At 44.4% G+C, this 16,867-nt stretch overlaps 1 protein-coding gene across 7 annotated transcripts in view; it reads right to left on the reverse strand.

The window, feature by feature from the left end:
• Nucleotides 1-9,518, reverse strand: part of Mak (male germ cell associated kinase) — a 52,413-nt gene extending 42,895 nt beyond the window's left edge. For 5 of the 7 annotated variants that reach the window (XM_031358237.1, XM_031358236.1, XM_031358235.1 and 2 more), the window contains exons 1-2: nucleotides 9,424-9,518; nucleotides 115-437 (exon numbers count right to left, since the gene is read on the reverse strand). In XM_031358237.1, coding sequence (XP_031214097.1) covers nucleotides 115-215 — 101 coding nt within the window. In that variant the 5' untranslated portion in view covers nucleotides 216-437; nucleotides 9,424-9,518. The other 2 variants (XM_031358233.1, XM_031358232.1) reach the window with 2 other exon arrangements.
• Nucleotides 9,519-16,867: the final 7,349 nt, after the last annotated feature.

Raw genomic sequence — 16,867 nt, forward strand, 5'->3', positions numbered from 1 at the left:
GTTTCTCATCAATCAAACTGCCTTGTGGTCTGGACTGAACCTCACACCCTGATGCTGCAGGTGCTCAAGCAAACACCCAAGCTTTGGACCAACTCCACAGTAGGGTGCACACACCTCTTGATTGCCACCAGCTCCCCAGACTCATTGCTCTTGCCCATAAGCACACTCCCATAAGTGCCGTCGCCCAGCTGCCTCATGGTGGTGTATCGGTTCATCTTGGGAAAAGGTAATCCAGCAGAGGTTGTTGACGGAGATCTCTTCCTTGTTGAGTAGAAATCTAAATACTTCTTTATTTGTGGCCCTCCTCCTTTTCGTTGCTACACTGAAGACAGGCTTGTCATCACTAAACACGGTTCCTCCTCAAGATCAAGTAGGCTCATGAGATACAGCAATAAGGAATCTGGCAGAGAGACACTTTGTCCATTCTTATGGACACCCTGTGAAAAAAAATGAAGCAAAAATGGTTTCAGTACAGAGTCCCTACTACACATTGACTGACATCCTTCCTAGACGCATAAAGTCTAGAGGTGATACAGAGGCCATTGTTAGAGATCATCTGTGCACTGTGGAAGTCAGTCCACACACAACAGGCTCACAGGCAGTGTGATGCTTCCCTGGCTCTGCGCTGGGTGATCTATCCATGACTGTTCAAAGTGGGATTAGTGCTTTGTGAGATTCTCTTTTTATTGGCTATAATCCATGTTGTTTCAAAGGAACCAGGGGAAATCAGACAGCTAAACCACACCTATCCTTTGAGGCAATTTTTGAAGCATGCTAAATTTAAATTGTATTGTTTATTTTAAAATTCCCAGTAGATTGCAACTGTCCAAACTAGGCAAGGTAAATATAAAACAAGCCATGGAGAGAATAGTAACTTCTTAATAGAGGAACTTCTTACTTCATTTAAATAATATGCCACTATCTTTTACATTAAACCAAGAAACAAGTCTAATTATGAATACATTCATACAAAGAAATAGGAAATACAAACCCTCTTTACACACAGGCATGGGAAGCAGGCAAGCATAGAAGGCAGGTTAGCCTGGGGCTCTACTTGGCTTTGGGTTATGCACACCCACCCTCTCTTGTAACGATGCACTCGGCAGTCCCTTCCTTCACCTGCACATACTATGCATTCACACACCTTTCTAAATAATGCATGTAGCAAAATCAGAACCTCCTTGAACCCCCATCCCACCCCCGGCACTATGTCATGTGTACTCCCATCTCTGGGTTTTCTAAAAAATTACAATAAAATGTAACAGTTTCTATTCTATTTAACTCTATTCCCAACATATATTGGGCACAAAAGATACAGGGGCTGATGTGGCTCTAAGTGGTGTGATGCAAAACTGTGTCCTCAAGGGGACTTTCAGGTGGCTCCACTATTTACCATCTAAAGCCCATACATATTCAGGCATGCGTGTGATTATAATAAGAAACTTTGTGGGGAGGGGCAGGCACAGAAGACGGAATGAATACATGATCTAATCTAATCTAACAATCAAAACTGAGAACCACGCCAACGTTGCTCCTTAGTCACCAGCGCCTCCTCCTCTTGAGCCCTCCTCTTGAGCCCCAAGCTAGCTGAGTCTCTGAGCACTCCCATTCATGAGGCTCATTGTCAACCCTGGCGCTGGATCCCTTTCTAATCTGTAATCTCGCTTTGCTCTCAACGAAGGGATTTTGCTGTTTGCAAGTCTGTGCAAGCTCTTACTTTCAATTCTTTGGATAAGAAACAAAGAAGCAGGAGACACCCTCCCTAGACCCCGATCACCACTAGCATATGCAGGCGTATATATGAGCACATACATGTGGGAATGTATGTGGGAATGTATGTGATTACATGTGATGGGATTTAAGAGACACACCTGCGAAGCTGTGGAATGCTGCATCTCACTGAAGTATTGTGTCTGAGTTAGAGGAACAGGGATAGGGTCTGGAGATGCGGCTCAGGTGGCAGAGAGCCTGCCTAGCATGCTCAGAGCTCTGGGCTGGATCCCTAGTACTGGCTGGCTTGGGTACCTAGAATCCCAGCACTCGGGAATTGGAGACAAGAGGACCAGCAGTTCAAGATTATTCTCCTCTATACAGCAAGTTTGAAGAAAGTCTGGAACACATGAGACTCAGTCTTCAAACAAACAGACAGACAGACAGACAGACAATCCAAAAAGCAGACTAAGGCTCAAATCTCCACCTGGCTTCCAAATTCCTACATAATGGTTTGAAAACCTTTTTATGGATGAGAGCAACTAAAAGAAGGGCAGTCCTGCTCTAAAAGGATATGAAACTATGAACACATACCTTTAAAATGAATTATTATGGGCCTGAAGGATGACTTAGTAGGTTCAGGTGATTGCTCACAAGCCCGATGACCTGAGTTCAATCCCCAGGACCCAGGACCAATGTTAGTGGAAAGAGAGAAATGATTCCCACAAGGTGTCTCGCCCCTCCTCGCTCACACACACACATAATAAAGCAATTTACTTGTGATACAGGACATTGAATGCAGGGCCTTGCATGTACTAGGCAAACACTCTACATCTGATCTACACCCTCAACCCGGAATATGTATTTTCTAAAAATTTGAACGTCTCCCACTAAACAGATCAGCTTTGTAATTATTAATAGCAAAAAGAAAAACGAAAAAAGGGAAGAAAGGTCACTGGCCGCTGACAGACATTCTCTTGCAACTGGGAGTGGAGCGAAACAAGTAAACACAAAGCTTGGCGGAATGACTGCTTTTCTCACAATTTCTTCGAGATCACGATTGCTCTTTGTCCTAACGACATGTGGCTGACATTAAGATGACGTGGGTACGGTAAATAGTGATCCACGTCAGCCTGCGGTAGTGCCCTGATGCTCCTATATGCTCTCGCCAGCGACAGCGGGGTGCTCGGAAACCCCTGCTCACTTCTTTGCACAACAGAAACTCCAGGAATGGAAACTTTCTGGAAAGGAAAGGAACTCAATTATTTGAGGCTTTCCATCTTCCAGTTATTCAAGCCGCAGAAATAAACCTGTGAGGTCCCTGAAAGTCATTCATCGACGGCAAGTGCTTTCCTCTAAATGACTGCTAATCCGTACTGAAACTAATATAGTCTGTAGCTTAACCAAGAAATAGAATTAACGCAGGGCAGGAGAGTCCATTTCAGCCCTTCCTGTTCAGAATCTGACAGCCCTCCCCTGGCTGGCCTCGCCCCATGTGGCTCAGTCAAGGCACCGCTTGGTCATGTGACTTGTTCCCACCAATAAACTATGAACAGAAACGACTGTCCCTGGAGGCTGCTGTTCAGCGTGGGTTCTGGGGTAAAGAAGATAAGCAGAATGGGGACAGTGCAGCCAGTCAGAGATGGGAGAGCGAAACAGGCTTTGAGGTTGCATCATTTGTCACTAGAGTAACAGCGACCAACAAATTACCCAGGATCATTGTTGCTCTCTGCTCATTCAGTCAGGACCTGTAGTATCCACCACTATCCCCGCTCAGCAACCCCTTCAGTATGGAGTCCAGGGTATGCTCCCTTATGGCATTTACTGGGCAAGTAGCTATAGAGCTTTCAAGAGACCAGTTTGAAGTTGTCCACAAAGTAAGCACTCTCAGATCTATGGTGACTGTACTTAAGTTTTTCATTAAATAGCTGCAATTTACTTTTAAATATTATTTGAATATTGAATAATTGCTTTATATCTTTTTTAAAAAAGATTTATTATTATATAGAAGTATATTGTAGCTGTCTTTAGACACACCAGAAGAGAGTGTAAGATCTCATTAGGGATGGTTGTGAGCCACCATGTGGTTGCTGGGATTTGAACTCAGGACCTTTAGAAGAGCAGTCAGTGCTCTTAACTGCTGAGCCATCTCTCCAGCCCTATATCTTTTTTTGTTAATTTCAAAAATACAGACATGTATTAAAACAATCCAAGAGGCAGAGCGTAGCTCCAGATCAGGAGCAGGCACTCGCCTAGGAGTGTGTGGGACCAGAAATGATTCAGGTTTCAAATGTTTCATAACTTTGGACTGCTTACATATACACATGTTGAAGTAGCTTGAGGGTGGGGTCCAATTCTAAGCCTGAAATCCACGAATGCTTTGTGTGTACCTTCGCCACATAGTTTGCAGGTAACTTTATGCGGTGCTTTAGTGAGCCTGAGGTTTCAGTGTGTCATGTGACTGTCACATGAGGTAACTTGTGCAATTTTCTACTTTTGGGATTACAACCTAATACAAAAATGTTAGGTTTTGCAACACGATGGACTTCCTATTTCTGGATTAGTTGCTCAATTTATACTTATTAAGCAGTCAGATGAGAACAGTATTGGCATACATAGATGTAACAAAAACTGATCAACATGTATGTGAAACTCTTGAGAGAGTATGGGATTCAGACATTTCCACATTTTAAAAAAGCAATATGGCAGTCACATCTATGTCACTGATGCCTTTGAGTAGCATCTCCACGTTCCTGAAGACAAATATATGGAAAATACAAAGAACACAACAGAGGGAGAGGGGAGGGGCCTCCTGTCATTTGGCTCCTACTGTTACAAATGAATCTACACAACTTTATTATTAAAATATCATTTTTCCAGAGCTCTGTGGGCCTCAAAACCACAGCTTTGGATGCACTGGAATGGTTCTGGCAGTCTCTCAGGTTCCAGTAAGTCTTGGCTTTATAACTGTAATTGGTCAAAACAAGGCACAGCCTAACCATGCTCTGTGTAGTAAGGATGCACACTTCTTCCCACTGTTGTTCTGATTTTATCCTGCATTTCAAGAGACTGTCTTTCAACATGTGTCTCTTGACCAAGTGTTCTTGGCTTTTAGAAACCTCTTATTGCACTACAGACTTCATGCTTAGTCTTCAAATAGCACCATTACTTTAGAATGTCCCTTACTCTTCTCTTCAGCCCTTCCTTCCAGGATGACTTTCCTCCTGCTGTAACACTTTCCACTCTGAGGTAACACTCAGAGATGCTTCCCTCTGACATGCAGTAACTGTGTGAAACCCAACAAGGATGTATCCTAGCTGCTGAAGTCCCCTAGGCTTCTGAAAACAGGCTTTCTGAGCCTTCTCGCCGTTCACAAAAGCATACACCACAGCAAAACCATGTGGTTCCTTGTTTTCAGGGATGTATCTGGAATGTTGTGAGGCTTTGGGATCATGTGGAGTGCCTATGAATTTAACACTTCTTCAGATAGGAAACATTTTCTTCCAAGATACACTGAAACAGGCTATGTAACTCCATATTAAGACTTTGTGTTTGTAAGTCGCCATTTATATTTAGTCTCTGTACCATAAGACTCCTGGAAATATCAGTATAAGATACTGTCAGTGGACAGGGGCCTGGGCTGTCAGTGGACAAGGGCCTGGGCTGTCAGTGGACAGAGGCCTGGGCTGTCAGTGGACAGAGGCCTGGGCTGTCAGTGGACAGGGGCCTGGGCTGTCAGTGGACAGAGGCCTGGGCTGTCAGTGGACAGGGGCCTGTGTCTATCAGTGGACAGAGGCCTGGACTGTCAGTGGACAGAGGCCTGGGCTGTCAGTGGAAAGGGGCCTGGGGCTGTCAGTGGACAGAGGCCTGGGCTGTCAGTGGACAGAGGCCTGGGCTGTCAGTGGACAGAGGCCTGGGCTGTCAGTGGACAGAGGCCTGGGCTGTCAGTGGACGGGGGCCTGGGCTGTCAATGGAAAGGGGCCTGTGGCTGTCAATGGAAAGGGGCCTGAGGCTGTCAGTTACAGGGACCTATGGTGCCAGTCACTCTCTACCTTGAACCTTGGAGTTGCACCTGGATCATCCTGATTTCTGGAACGAGAAATGTTCCAGAAGCAGGGATGAGAAAGAAAGTTCTAGACACTAGAACCTCAAAGGTTAAGGCAGAAAAAGTCTACACAATTCTGGGGCTGGAGAGATGGCTCAGTGGTTAAGAGCACTTGTTGTTCTTGCAGAGGATCCGGGTTTGATTCCCAGCACCCACATATCAGTTCACAGTCAAAAATTAAAGTTTTAAAGATGTGATTCTGGCTTACACTGGTGTGGGCACCAGAGAATTGGCTCCATGAGTAATGGCACTGTTTTGAAAGCATGAGAATCTGAGTGTGGATACCTAGCATCCACAGGAAAACCTGGGTGTGGTCACGTGTGCATGTAACCCCGGGGCTTCGGGAAACAGGAAGATCCCTGGTACACACTAGCTTCCAGCCTAGTCCAGATGCCCTGTCTTATGGGGAAAGTGAGAAACTGGGACACCTGGCCTCCTCTGGCCTCTGCACACACACCACACATGGACAGAATGGTGTGACAGACATCCTTTTACTCAATTATTTTTCCTGATAGCAGCTAACAGCATAAAGTGTTGGGAGCATGATGGGGAAGAGTCATGGAGGTGGTGCTGAGGAGGGACACACTGCTTTAGAAGGGACCAGAAAAGGGAATGCTGGTGAGCAAAGATGTGGGGGAAGGGGATGGGGCTTAGGGCAGCAGTGTCCAGGAGGGAGAAGCAGAAGGTAAGACTGTGCACAAATAAGCAGCAAAACCCACTTAGCGCCCATTTCAGAACCTGGAAGATGAGCCGTCTGTCATCTTCTGACCACTACTCAGACCATCAACCACAGGCATCACCACCTCCAAGTGGAGGACCACCCTGCCTACTTGGGCCTGGCGCTCACAGTTCAGCACACCACTCACCCAGCGATGGCTCTCTGTTCTGCTCTGGAGGCTGAACCATTTTTGATGAAGCGCTTCTGCAAACTTAATTTCTTAAGCCAAACTAACCAACCTCTGAATAAACAATGGAAATGAAAATTCTTATTTTGAGGACACTTGATGGAAGAGGCTGGACTTACATCTAAGGGATGGTCAGCAGGGATCGCACAGCCATGTCTCAGTGGCGTGTTTTGGGATGAAGTGAAGATGGTGCAGATGTCAATGGGTAATTAAAAGGTCAGATCCGTGAGAATCAGTCAGTTTGAAACCTTACCTCCTTCCCTTTAGGTAAAACATGCTTGTGTCCTAAGCTTCCTGTCAAAGGCTTCACAAAGGCTTCACCTGAGTCATACCAACTATAAAGTAAACAGTTTTAAGGTTGGGAGGTATTTTCTGTTTCTTCCATCTGCTGAAGATATAGGCACAATGACTCAATGAGAGGCGGCATAGCTATGAAGGCAGTGTGCGTGAGTGTGGACTAGAGATCAACCTCTGATGTCCTTCAGGATGTGCCTGCTTTCTTGTTTTGAGACAGGGTCTCTCACTAGATGAAGGCTTGCCAGTCGGGCTAGGTTGGATGATCGCTAAGATTCATCTGTCTTTGCCTTTGAAACTGCAAATGTGTGTGCTTCCATGTCTATCTGTTCTTTTTATTTGTTTGTTTTCACATGAATTCTATAGATTAAACTCTACAGGTCCTCATGTATGTGTGGTATGGAGCAAGCGCCTTCCCATTCCTGAAGGTAGACATCAGTACTCACTGACTGCACTTAATAGCTACTTTCCATTCCTGAAGGTAGACATCAGTATTCACCAATTGCACTCAATAGCCACTTTTACCAGCATAGCACAGCAAGCCCCAGAACTGATTACTATTCAAAGAGCAGTGTATCTAACCTAAGAAAAAGCACAACCCACTGCCCATGGGTCTCCATTTCACACACAGTAACAGTGCTGTAAACCCAACTGGTAAGGACTCAGAATTTACGACAGTTCAGCCATAACACTCACAGACTTTTGCGCAGGTTAAACAAATATTCCATACTGACCTTAAAAAGGACAATCATTCAGAGTCTCAACTATAGAGCCTTAATAAATACTCATTCTCTCGTATTTACTTTGATCAAACTGCACAGTCACTGCTTAAATGCACAGTTACTGTAAAATCTCAACTAGCTAACAAGAGATTTAAATAAGATTAAAAAGGATTATGGCGGACGGCAGATGGAGGGGAAAATGTGCCTGTCAATCACCCAACAGCTAAGGTCTGCCTAGGTCTTAGAAGAACACATCATCAGAGCATTCTAAGACTGTCATTAACGTTGTAAACAAAACTGTAGCACTGAAGAATTGTGCATCAGCTAAAAGCAAAACAGAAGAAAATAAAACAAAGATTCCACTTTAGTCAAGTGGCATGCATACTTACAGAAATCAAGAGAGAGATTATGTAACGGGAAAAGAATGATTAGTCCCTCCCTGCTTCCCCTGCCGTCCTCCAGACTAGACCTCATGAGGCCCAGACTAGCCTTGAGTTAGGTTAGTCACTCATGATAGCTTTGAATTCTTGTTCTCCCTGCCTTCACCTTCTAAGTGGTAGGACAGATGAGCCACCACACCAGGCAGGAAAAGATTCTGCCTCAGATTGTAAGCAAAGTTAGCTCTGTTCGAACATTCACAAATTGTTTAAAAATTAATTAATGGAACCACAGCACGGAGAGATCTAAGAACAGCCTGCCCAAGGCTAGCTCTGTGGAGAGGGGACGAGTCTCCCTCCCCCATCACTGCCCACAGTTTGGAAGTAACTTCTGCACCGGCTACTACTTCTACTCCATTGGTAAAACAACTGACCCCTATAAGAATCCTATATTATTTCAACAAATGACTTATGACAACAGATGACATTGCACAGTGACACGAATCCCTTTTCCTGAGCTCCTTAGCTGTGCCTACATTAAAGTCCCAATCTGGCAATAAAGACCCAGTCTTTGTCTGGCGCACTCTCTGATCCTTTGGAGCTAAGTCTGCAGGAGCAGATGTCACAGGGGTTGGAGACAGGGGATTCCGACCCTGGAAGGCAGGTCTTCCGGGATTGAAGAGGACACCTAGGCCGCCTCTCTGTGCCCTGCCTCGGCTTTCACTTGCACGCAACCTGGACTGCACCAAGGAGGGCTGGAGGGATCTTCTCTTTCTCCTCCCTCCATTTCCACTTTATAAGATCTGCACCTAGTTCTGCTTCTCAGTACTACCTCCTATCCAGTCTCGTGCTTCACTCCTAAAAGTAGTTTCAATGCACTTCTGAGCATCCTGGGGATGTATGTGTAGGGGATCCAGGGCACCAGGCTCAGGCTAGGGGTCTCTCTGTAGAGAGGTTGAGGGAGGATAGCGCCAAGTTCCAGAGAGCCCTAGGGAGCCTGGGAAACTCTGGGGGAGGCCTGGGAGCCCCTGGGATTCCTCGAAGCTCTAGGGAGCCTGCAGGAACCTGGGGAGCTTAGTTAGCCAGGTAGCCAGGCCCCTGCCCACGTCCTCTCATCCCCTGGCCCGCCGCTCCGCCCTGGGACCCTCCTCCCGCCCTCCCTCCCATACCGGCGTCCAGGTCCCGCCTCCCGGCGGAGAGTAGCCGTGACTGGTCTGGGTACCGAGGCCACATGCCGGGCGGCTTCGAAACTCAGGTCGGGCTGGGTCCCGCAGCCTACTCGGGATTACCCGCCGGCGCGGGCAGCTTACCTCGATCGCTCCCTTGTGAAGCTCCTGAGCCGTGTGTGTTTCGTATCCTAGGAAACGGCCAGAGCGCGCCGGCTCGCGCGCCAAGCCCGCTCACGCCACGCCCACGGTGGGCGGGGTCGAGGGTCACGCCACGCCCACCACCGTAAGCCTCGCCTCCGCGAAGGCGGGATTCAGGGAACACCTGGCTAATCTATTTTACCTGTCAATCTTTTTGTTGGCTGTATTTTATTTTAAATGACTAATCGTGTTTATTTTTTCTTGAAAAATTTTTCATTATGTAAGTATACACTTGAAGCTATGCAAGTTTATATAATTTACCTCTATAAGAGGGACTTTCTAGATTTTTTTTTTGTTGGCTTTCACAATGTAGAAGTAAGGTGATTCAGATCTTGTTAGGAAATATATTGAAACTGAGAAGCTAGACTTCAGCATAATGAACTTGGATACATATGGCTTAGCACATTGAGTGTGTGCTAGGTCCCTTTGCACCACTGGCACAAAGAAGCAACACGTCACCACCAGAAACAAACCCTACATAACTACAGCTTAAGCACTAGACTTACAATAACATATAAATCAAGACAGGAACTAACACACAAATACTGGACACTTTAAAACTGACCAAATCACTCATCAAATACTGTAGAATAAGCTAAGTCTATCCTTAAAGGGAAGTGTTTAATCCTATGTGAAGCAATTTGCACAGCTTTCATGTCACACGGCTTTAATAAATAAGACACTGAGTTGTGCATATGAGATATTCATTATGAGCTAAAACAGAGACAAAATAGATCACTGGGGACAGTGTGATCATGTCTGACGATGAGGACGTGGAGATTAGAGGAAAGCAAGAAGAAAAATAGGCAATGTTCACAAAGAGAGAGTTATCTCTTGAAAATCAATTTTTTATTTTTATTTCTGATATTGTTTTTTTAACAACTTATTTATTTATTATATGTAAATACACTGTAGCTGTCTTCAGACACCCCAGAAGAGAAGTCAGATCTCATTATAGATGGTTGTGAGCCACCATGTGGTTGCTGGGATTTGAACTCAGGACCTTTGGAAGAGTAGTCAGTGTTTTTAACCACTGAGCCATCTCTCCAGCCTCCTATTTTTGATATTATAATGTAAGTATATCCACTCTTTTCCTTTTCTCCCTCCTGGACCTTCCATCTATGCCTCTTGGCTTTCTTTCAAATTCCTGGCATCTTTTTTTCTCATTAGTTGTTACACACATATATGTATACACATGAATACTTCTAAATACAACCTGCTTAGTCTGTATAATGGAACTAATATGTATGCTTTCAGGGCTGACCATTTGGTATTAGCTAACGACATGTGTACTCTTCCCCACTCACAGCGTTCCTTAGTTACCGGGAGTTCTTTGTGTGTGGTTCCCTACCTCCTCCCACCCAACCCTCCGGCCCAGTTTACTTTGACATGTCTACTGTTGATGTCTTTGCTCAGCTCATGTTTAGACAGTCATGTTGGTGAGTCTTGTAGCTTCTGACATCACTAGGAGATACAGTCTCACAGTAAACCTTCCAATCCTCTGGCTCCTAGAGTCTTTCCGCCCCCTCTCCAGCAATATTCCCCGAGCCTTAGGTACTGGAGTTGTGTTGTAGATGTATCCATTGTGTGGGCCCCACAGCTTTGTGTTGTAATGGTCTCATCTGTTGCAAAGAGAAGTTTCCTTGATGAGGGGTGAGGGCTTGCCTGGAACTCACCACATAGCCCAGGCTAGCCTAGAAAGGAGAGTCTTGTTTACTTTTTCCAGCATTCGGCTGGCTTGCCCTATATTTTGGTTTTCCTGGGATTTATTCTATTAAGTCTTGATTCATTAAATCTGGTTCTCAGGCTGCACAGCCTGGGAGAGGCCTCTTGCTTGCCGGGTGCTTGTGCTCTGTAGACTGTCTTGGATGCTCTTTAAGGTGTCGCCCCTTCTTGTCTTTCCTGATGATCTCTTGTTTCCTGATAATCTCAGCTCTTTATATTGGACAATCTTTTGGGTCTGTTCCTCTCCCACAAGACTTCCAAGGCTGTTTTCATTTATTCATTAAGAGAACGAACTGGGTTAGATAGCAGTATGATAAAAGCCAAGGAGACAAAAGTGTGACAAAATGAGCGAACGCAACTAGTGTAGCGTGAGAGGAGGGGACACTGGTGGCACTGAGAAAAGCCAAGGGAGCCCTGAGTTGGGAGCAGGGAGAAAGAAGCAGTGACAGGCCTGTCAGGGATAGCTCCCCAGGTGCCACTGGGAAGGGAGTCAAGGTAGATAAACTGACCCTATCATAGCTTATAGTGAAGACGGCAGTTGAAGTAAAAAGTATATTGGGCAGTCATGGTGGAACATGACTTTAAACCCCAGCCCTCAGAAGAGAAGATTGAGAGTTCTAGGATAGCCTGGGCTACATAGTGTCTTAAGCCTTGTAGGATGGTGTATGACTATAGTTCCAGCACTGAGGAGGTGGAGGCTGGAGAGTCAAGAATTCAAGGCCAGCCTCAGCAGCACAATGAATGTGAGGGCCAGTCTGGGGTATATGAGATCATCAATAATGTAAGACAATATATCCCCTCAATTCAAAAAGCCAAAACCAAAACAATAACAACAAAAAAACAAAACAAGAGAAAGCCAACGTTAGATCAGAGAGGTCTTGCTATGGGGAGGTCTACTCCCCATTTGAAGCATGCATCAGTGGGGAACCAGTAAATCCCCCAAAGTGACGTGCGATTTGCATTTTATCTAGGTGAGCGAGCACAGAGGAGGATGGTGCAGGACTGAGTGGTATGTCTAGAGGCCAGAGGAGAAGAAGTGGGGCACTGAAACATAATGGGAAGGAATGATGGGATCCAAAGAGAGCAGAGAGGTTGGAAAGAGGACTCAGAACTCAGGAAGACATAGGAGCTGGAACAGACAGGACTGTCTACCCTAGATTACTGGTGGCTAGTGGTGCTCATGGCCAAGATGATCGGAAGAGACGAAGATCTGAGGGTGAAGTGCGTAAGCGACAAGTCTGGTTTGAGAGTTATTCAATTCCAGATGACAAGAAGGCAGTTTATAAAAATAGACGGTTGTAACTTTGCGCCCATCAGAGGTATGAATGCTAGATGAAGGTGTAGATGAAGCTGTGGATGCGAGAGCTGCAAGAAGAAAAGAGGACCAAGGTTCTGGGTAAGCCCATATTTAAAAAAGGATAACAGGAAAGAAGAAACAACAGAGGGATGAGGGGTGTTTCATGAGGATCAAAAGATCATCAGGAAAGACAAGAAGGAGTAAAGAAAATGAGATGGTGTGTGACAGCTTAGAGCACCTCATGGGCATCTGCCTGGAACAACTGGCATGCTTAAAGCACGGCTTTATCCCATTGGTACCACAGGAAGAGTAGAGTCTCTAAGCATTCATTCACCAGCCTTTCTTAAAGGTACCTGGTGCCCACTCAGGAGTCCCAGACCCATAGCAAAGACAAAACCAAGGCCCACTTCAGCACAGAGTCTAGCAGACTGAATGAGAAATGAGATTACCCAGGAACCATGGCTGGGGATGTGCTCAGTCAGTTCTTAGTGCCAGCACAAGGACACACATATACACACACCAACACACACACACAAGCACACAGACATACACACACAGACACATAGACACATAGACACAGGCATTTTACCAACAATGGACTTAGTATAAATGAACTTTTAAGGGCTATACTTTGGGATAAGAAATGAATACCGGAGTGAGGAGGATATAATAATAGGTTTATTTTGATGTTGGAAAATAAGAGAGGAGAAGGAGGAGGAGGGAAAGGGAAATGGAGAAGAAGAGAGGGAAGTGAGGGGAGTGGAGGGGAGGGGAAGGGAAAAGGGAGAGGGAGAGGGAGAGGGAGAGGGAGAGGGAGAGACACACAGAGAGGGAGAGCAAGCAAGTGCTAACTTCCTTTCCCTGGACCTCTCCTTCTGAAGATTCCACTGCCTCCCACTAGTGACACACACTGAGTTCTACATCTGTGCGGGCATGTGTTTGTGTGTTTGTTCGCGTGCCTCGTGCACCTCCTGTGCACACATGTATGTGTAGGTGCACAATCCCACTCACACTCAGAGGCCAAAGGCAGACACCAGGCCCCACTCAATATCAGTCTCTGACGTTACTCCCTTTAGTCAAGGTCTGTCACTGAACCTGGAGTTAGGCTGGTAGCCAGCAATCCTCTTTTCTCCGCTCCCCACAGCACTGGGGTCACCCCCACATGTGGCCACACCTGGCATTTGATGTGGATTCTAAGGATTTGAAATAGGTTCTTGGAGCTTTAACAGCAAGAGCTCTCTCCCTGAACTGTCTCCTTAGCATCTACAGGGTCCAAACCTTTAACAGAGAAACACTGAAGACCCAGGCTGTAGTAGTACCTGATCGCAATTTTTCAAATGGGCTACTCACTCCACACACGCACCATCTTACCTAGGGGAGGATATTCATCTCAACTACAATTACATAGATTAACAAGGTTATTGCTATTCCCTTTAATTTTTGTTTAAGCTGTATATTCTTGCCACAATTATAAGATGTCAATTTTAAGAAAACTGGGCAGTCTTATTTACATGCTATGTCGTAAACAGCCACAAGGTGGCAATGTTCTACAATCTCCCCTCCCCTCCTTCCCTCCCTCGCTCTCTTTCTCCCATCCATACATCTTTCCTTGATTCCTTTCTTTCTTTTTAAATTTATTTTTCTTTCATCTGTCAGTTCATCTGTCTGTCTATCTATTTTTCTTTCGATGGGAAATGTATACAAATTTATTTGTGGAGTTTTGCTTTTTTCACTTCTTTTTTGATTTATTTAATACTTCATATATGAGTATACCATATTTACACTATTTGCATACCTCCTACTTCTTCAAATCACTGTCTTGTTCTCCGCCAAACCTCCCTTGAATTTATGACCTCTTTTTCTATAGTTATTCTTATTATATATATATATATATATATATATATATATATATATATATATATATATTTGATACAGTGTATTACTCTGTAATCCAGGCGGAGCTGGAACTCACCGAACAGCCCAAGATGGTCTCTTTTCTATTTTTTTTGTTGTTTTTTTTTTGTATTGTTTTGTTTTGTTTTTTAAAAATCCAGGTTTTTTTTTTAAGATTTATTTATTTATTATATGTAATTCACTGTAGCTGTCTTCAGACACCTCAGAAGAGAGCATCAGATTTCATTACAGATGGTTGCTGGGAATTGAACTCAGGACCTTCGGTAGAGTAGTCAGTGCTCTCAACCGCTGAGCCATCTCTCCAGCCCCCATCTAAGATGGTCTTAAATCACAGTGATTTATCTGCCTTAGCTTCAAGCGTGCTAGGACTACAGGTATGAGCCGCCATGCCTGGCTAGGTATTTGCTTTTTGTTTCTTCTTTAATTGAAAATGGAATTTTTCTTTCACATAATATCCCCTGATTACAGTTCCCCCTTCCTCTACTCTTCTCAGTTCCTCCCCTACCTCCCCCTCCATCAAGATCCACTCCCTTTCTGTCTCTCATTAGAAAACAAACAGGGTTCTATGGGATAATAATAGAATAAAGTAAAATAAGATAAAATATAGTAAGATAAACTATACACTAACACATCGGCATTGGACAAAACAAAGAAATAAAAGGAAAAGAATTTGAGAAGGCACAAGAATCTGAAACCCACTCAGGAATCCCACAAAAACACGAAGCTGGACACCATAATGTTTATGCAGAGGACTTGGTGCAGACTAATACAGTGTGCGCTGTGTCAGTCTCTGTGAATTCATATGAGCTTTGCTCAGTTGATTTAGAGAGAATTATTTTCTTGGTGTCCTCCATGCCCTTCAGATGTTACATCCCTTCTGCTTCCTCTTCTGCAGGTTTCCATGAGTCCCAAGGGGAGAGATTTGGTGGAGATATCCCATTTAGGGTGAAGTGTTCTAAGGTCTCTCACTCTAAGCATATTGTCTGGATGTGGGTCTCCGTCTACTGCAGGAGGGAGCTGCTCTGATGATGGCTGAGCAAGACACTGACCTCTGTATAGCATAATGTCATTAGAAGTCATTTTATTGATACTTCCTTTCAATAGATCGATAGTATTTTGTTTGTGGCGCAAACAAGCGATGCTTAACTCCGCAGGTTGTCAGCCAATCCCGCCCCTGCCAAGATGGATGCAAAGCCAAAAAAGGACACTGGAAAGGATAAATCATTGGACCAAAAAGTACAAACAAAAGGGAAGAGAGCAGTAAAGGGCAGACAGGCACAAGTGGCTCACCAGCAAATCACACATCTGCTTGCAGGAAATGGAGACTGAACACCAAAGTCCAGCCTCTGGAGAAGAGAAAGAAGCCATGTCCCACTAAGCATCCATCACATTTGTCAGAGGTCCCGCCTCCCTTGTACAATCCAAAGGAATAGTTTTTATCAACTATTTTGTAAATTCAAGTTTTTTAGTAGCTCTAGAAACATTTTTAAAAGGCGAGGGAATCCCATCCCATCCCATTTTTTTTAAGTATAATTTTTTTAAAGAGGTTAAATCATTTGCTGGTTGTCTATTTTTGGTAAAACCAGAAAATAGCAAGATACTGAGTCAGGAGAGGCTGTGACTGTCTCCAGGGTCATGACAACACTCCGTACAGGGGGCTAGTTTTATATCCTACAATACAAAGCATACTAATGGCAATTTGGAGTCTCAGTCGTGGATCGGTGTCTGGAATATTTTCAGTTACATCTGGTCTCATGTTTCTAGTAGAACTCTTTCCTAAGAAAACCAGTCCTTGGTCCCTTGCCCTGTCCGAAATATAGCATCCCTGGTCATGGCAATCCATTTTCCTAACATTTGTGATAATGTGCTCTGATGGATAGAAATTTTGAGTATATTCTGCATGTAAGTCAGTGGAATTGAGGATTCTGAGCATTTGATTGTTATGTGAGATCTTACAGAAACTTACCAAATTGGAGGCTGGAACATCACTGGAGTAAGTTCAAAGAGAAACAATAGGTAGTTCTTCATTTGTGTGCATAAACACAGTGTGGCTCTTCAGAGTCTGGGTATGTGTGTCAAGAATTGAAATGTCTGTGTACTCTGCTCCTTGACCAATAAAATGTCAGCTGTGAAAGAGAAGAAAAAAAAAAAGACCATATATTATATTGAGATGTTGTGTGTGCAAATTCTTCATAGTGTTTAAAATAGAGATAGCATTTGCTGTAGTAACTTTAATTTTTTTTGCATATATTTAAGACACTTGATCGTAATTTTACATGGCTTCTTGGGGTCATTCTCTGCAGTATTCTTCACAGCAGCCTAATTGTCTGACTGTCTACAAGGAAAAGTCAGGTCAGACAGACAGGGAAGTGTTTTTCCAGCCTTACAGAAGAAAATCCAGCTGTACACCATACATGGAGGACTCCTGCTAATGAAGTAAAGCAGCCACAG

The sequence above is a fragment of the Mastomys coucha genome, unplaced genomic scaffold (assembly GCF_008632895.1).
Source record: "Mastomys coucha isolate ucsf_1 unplaced genomic scaffold, UCSF_Mcou_1 pScaffold7, whole genome shotgun sequence".
Taxonomy (NCBI): domain Eukaryota; kingdom Metazoa; phylum Chordata; class Mammalia; order Rodentia; family Muridae; genus Mastomys; species Mastomys coucha.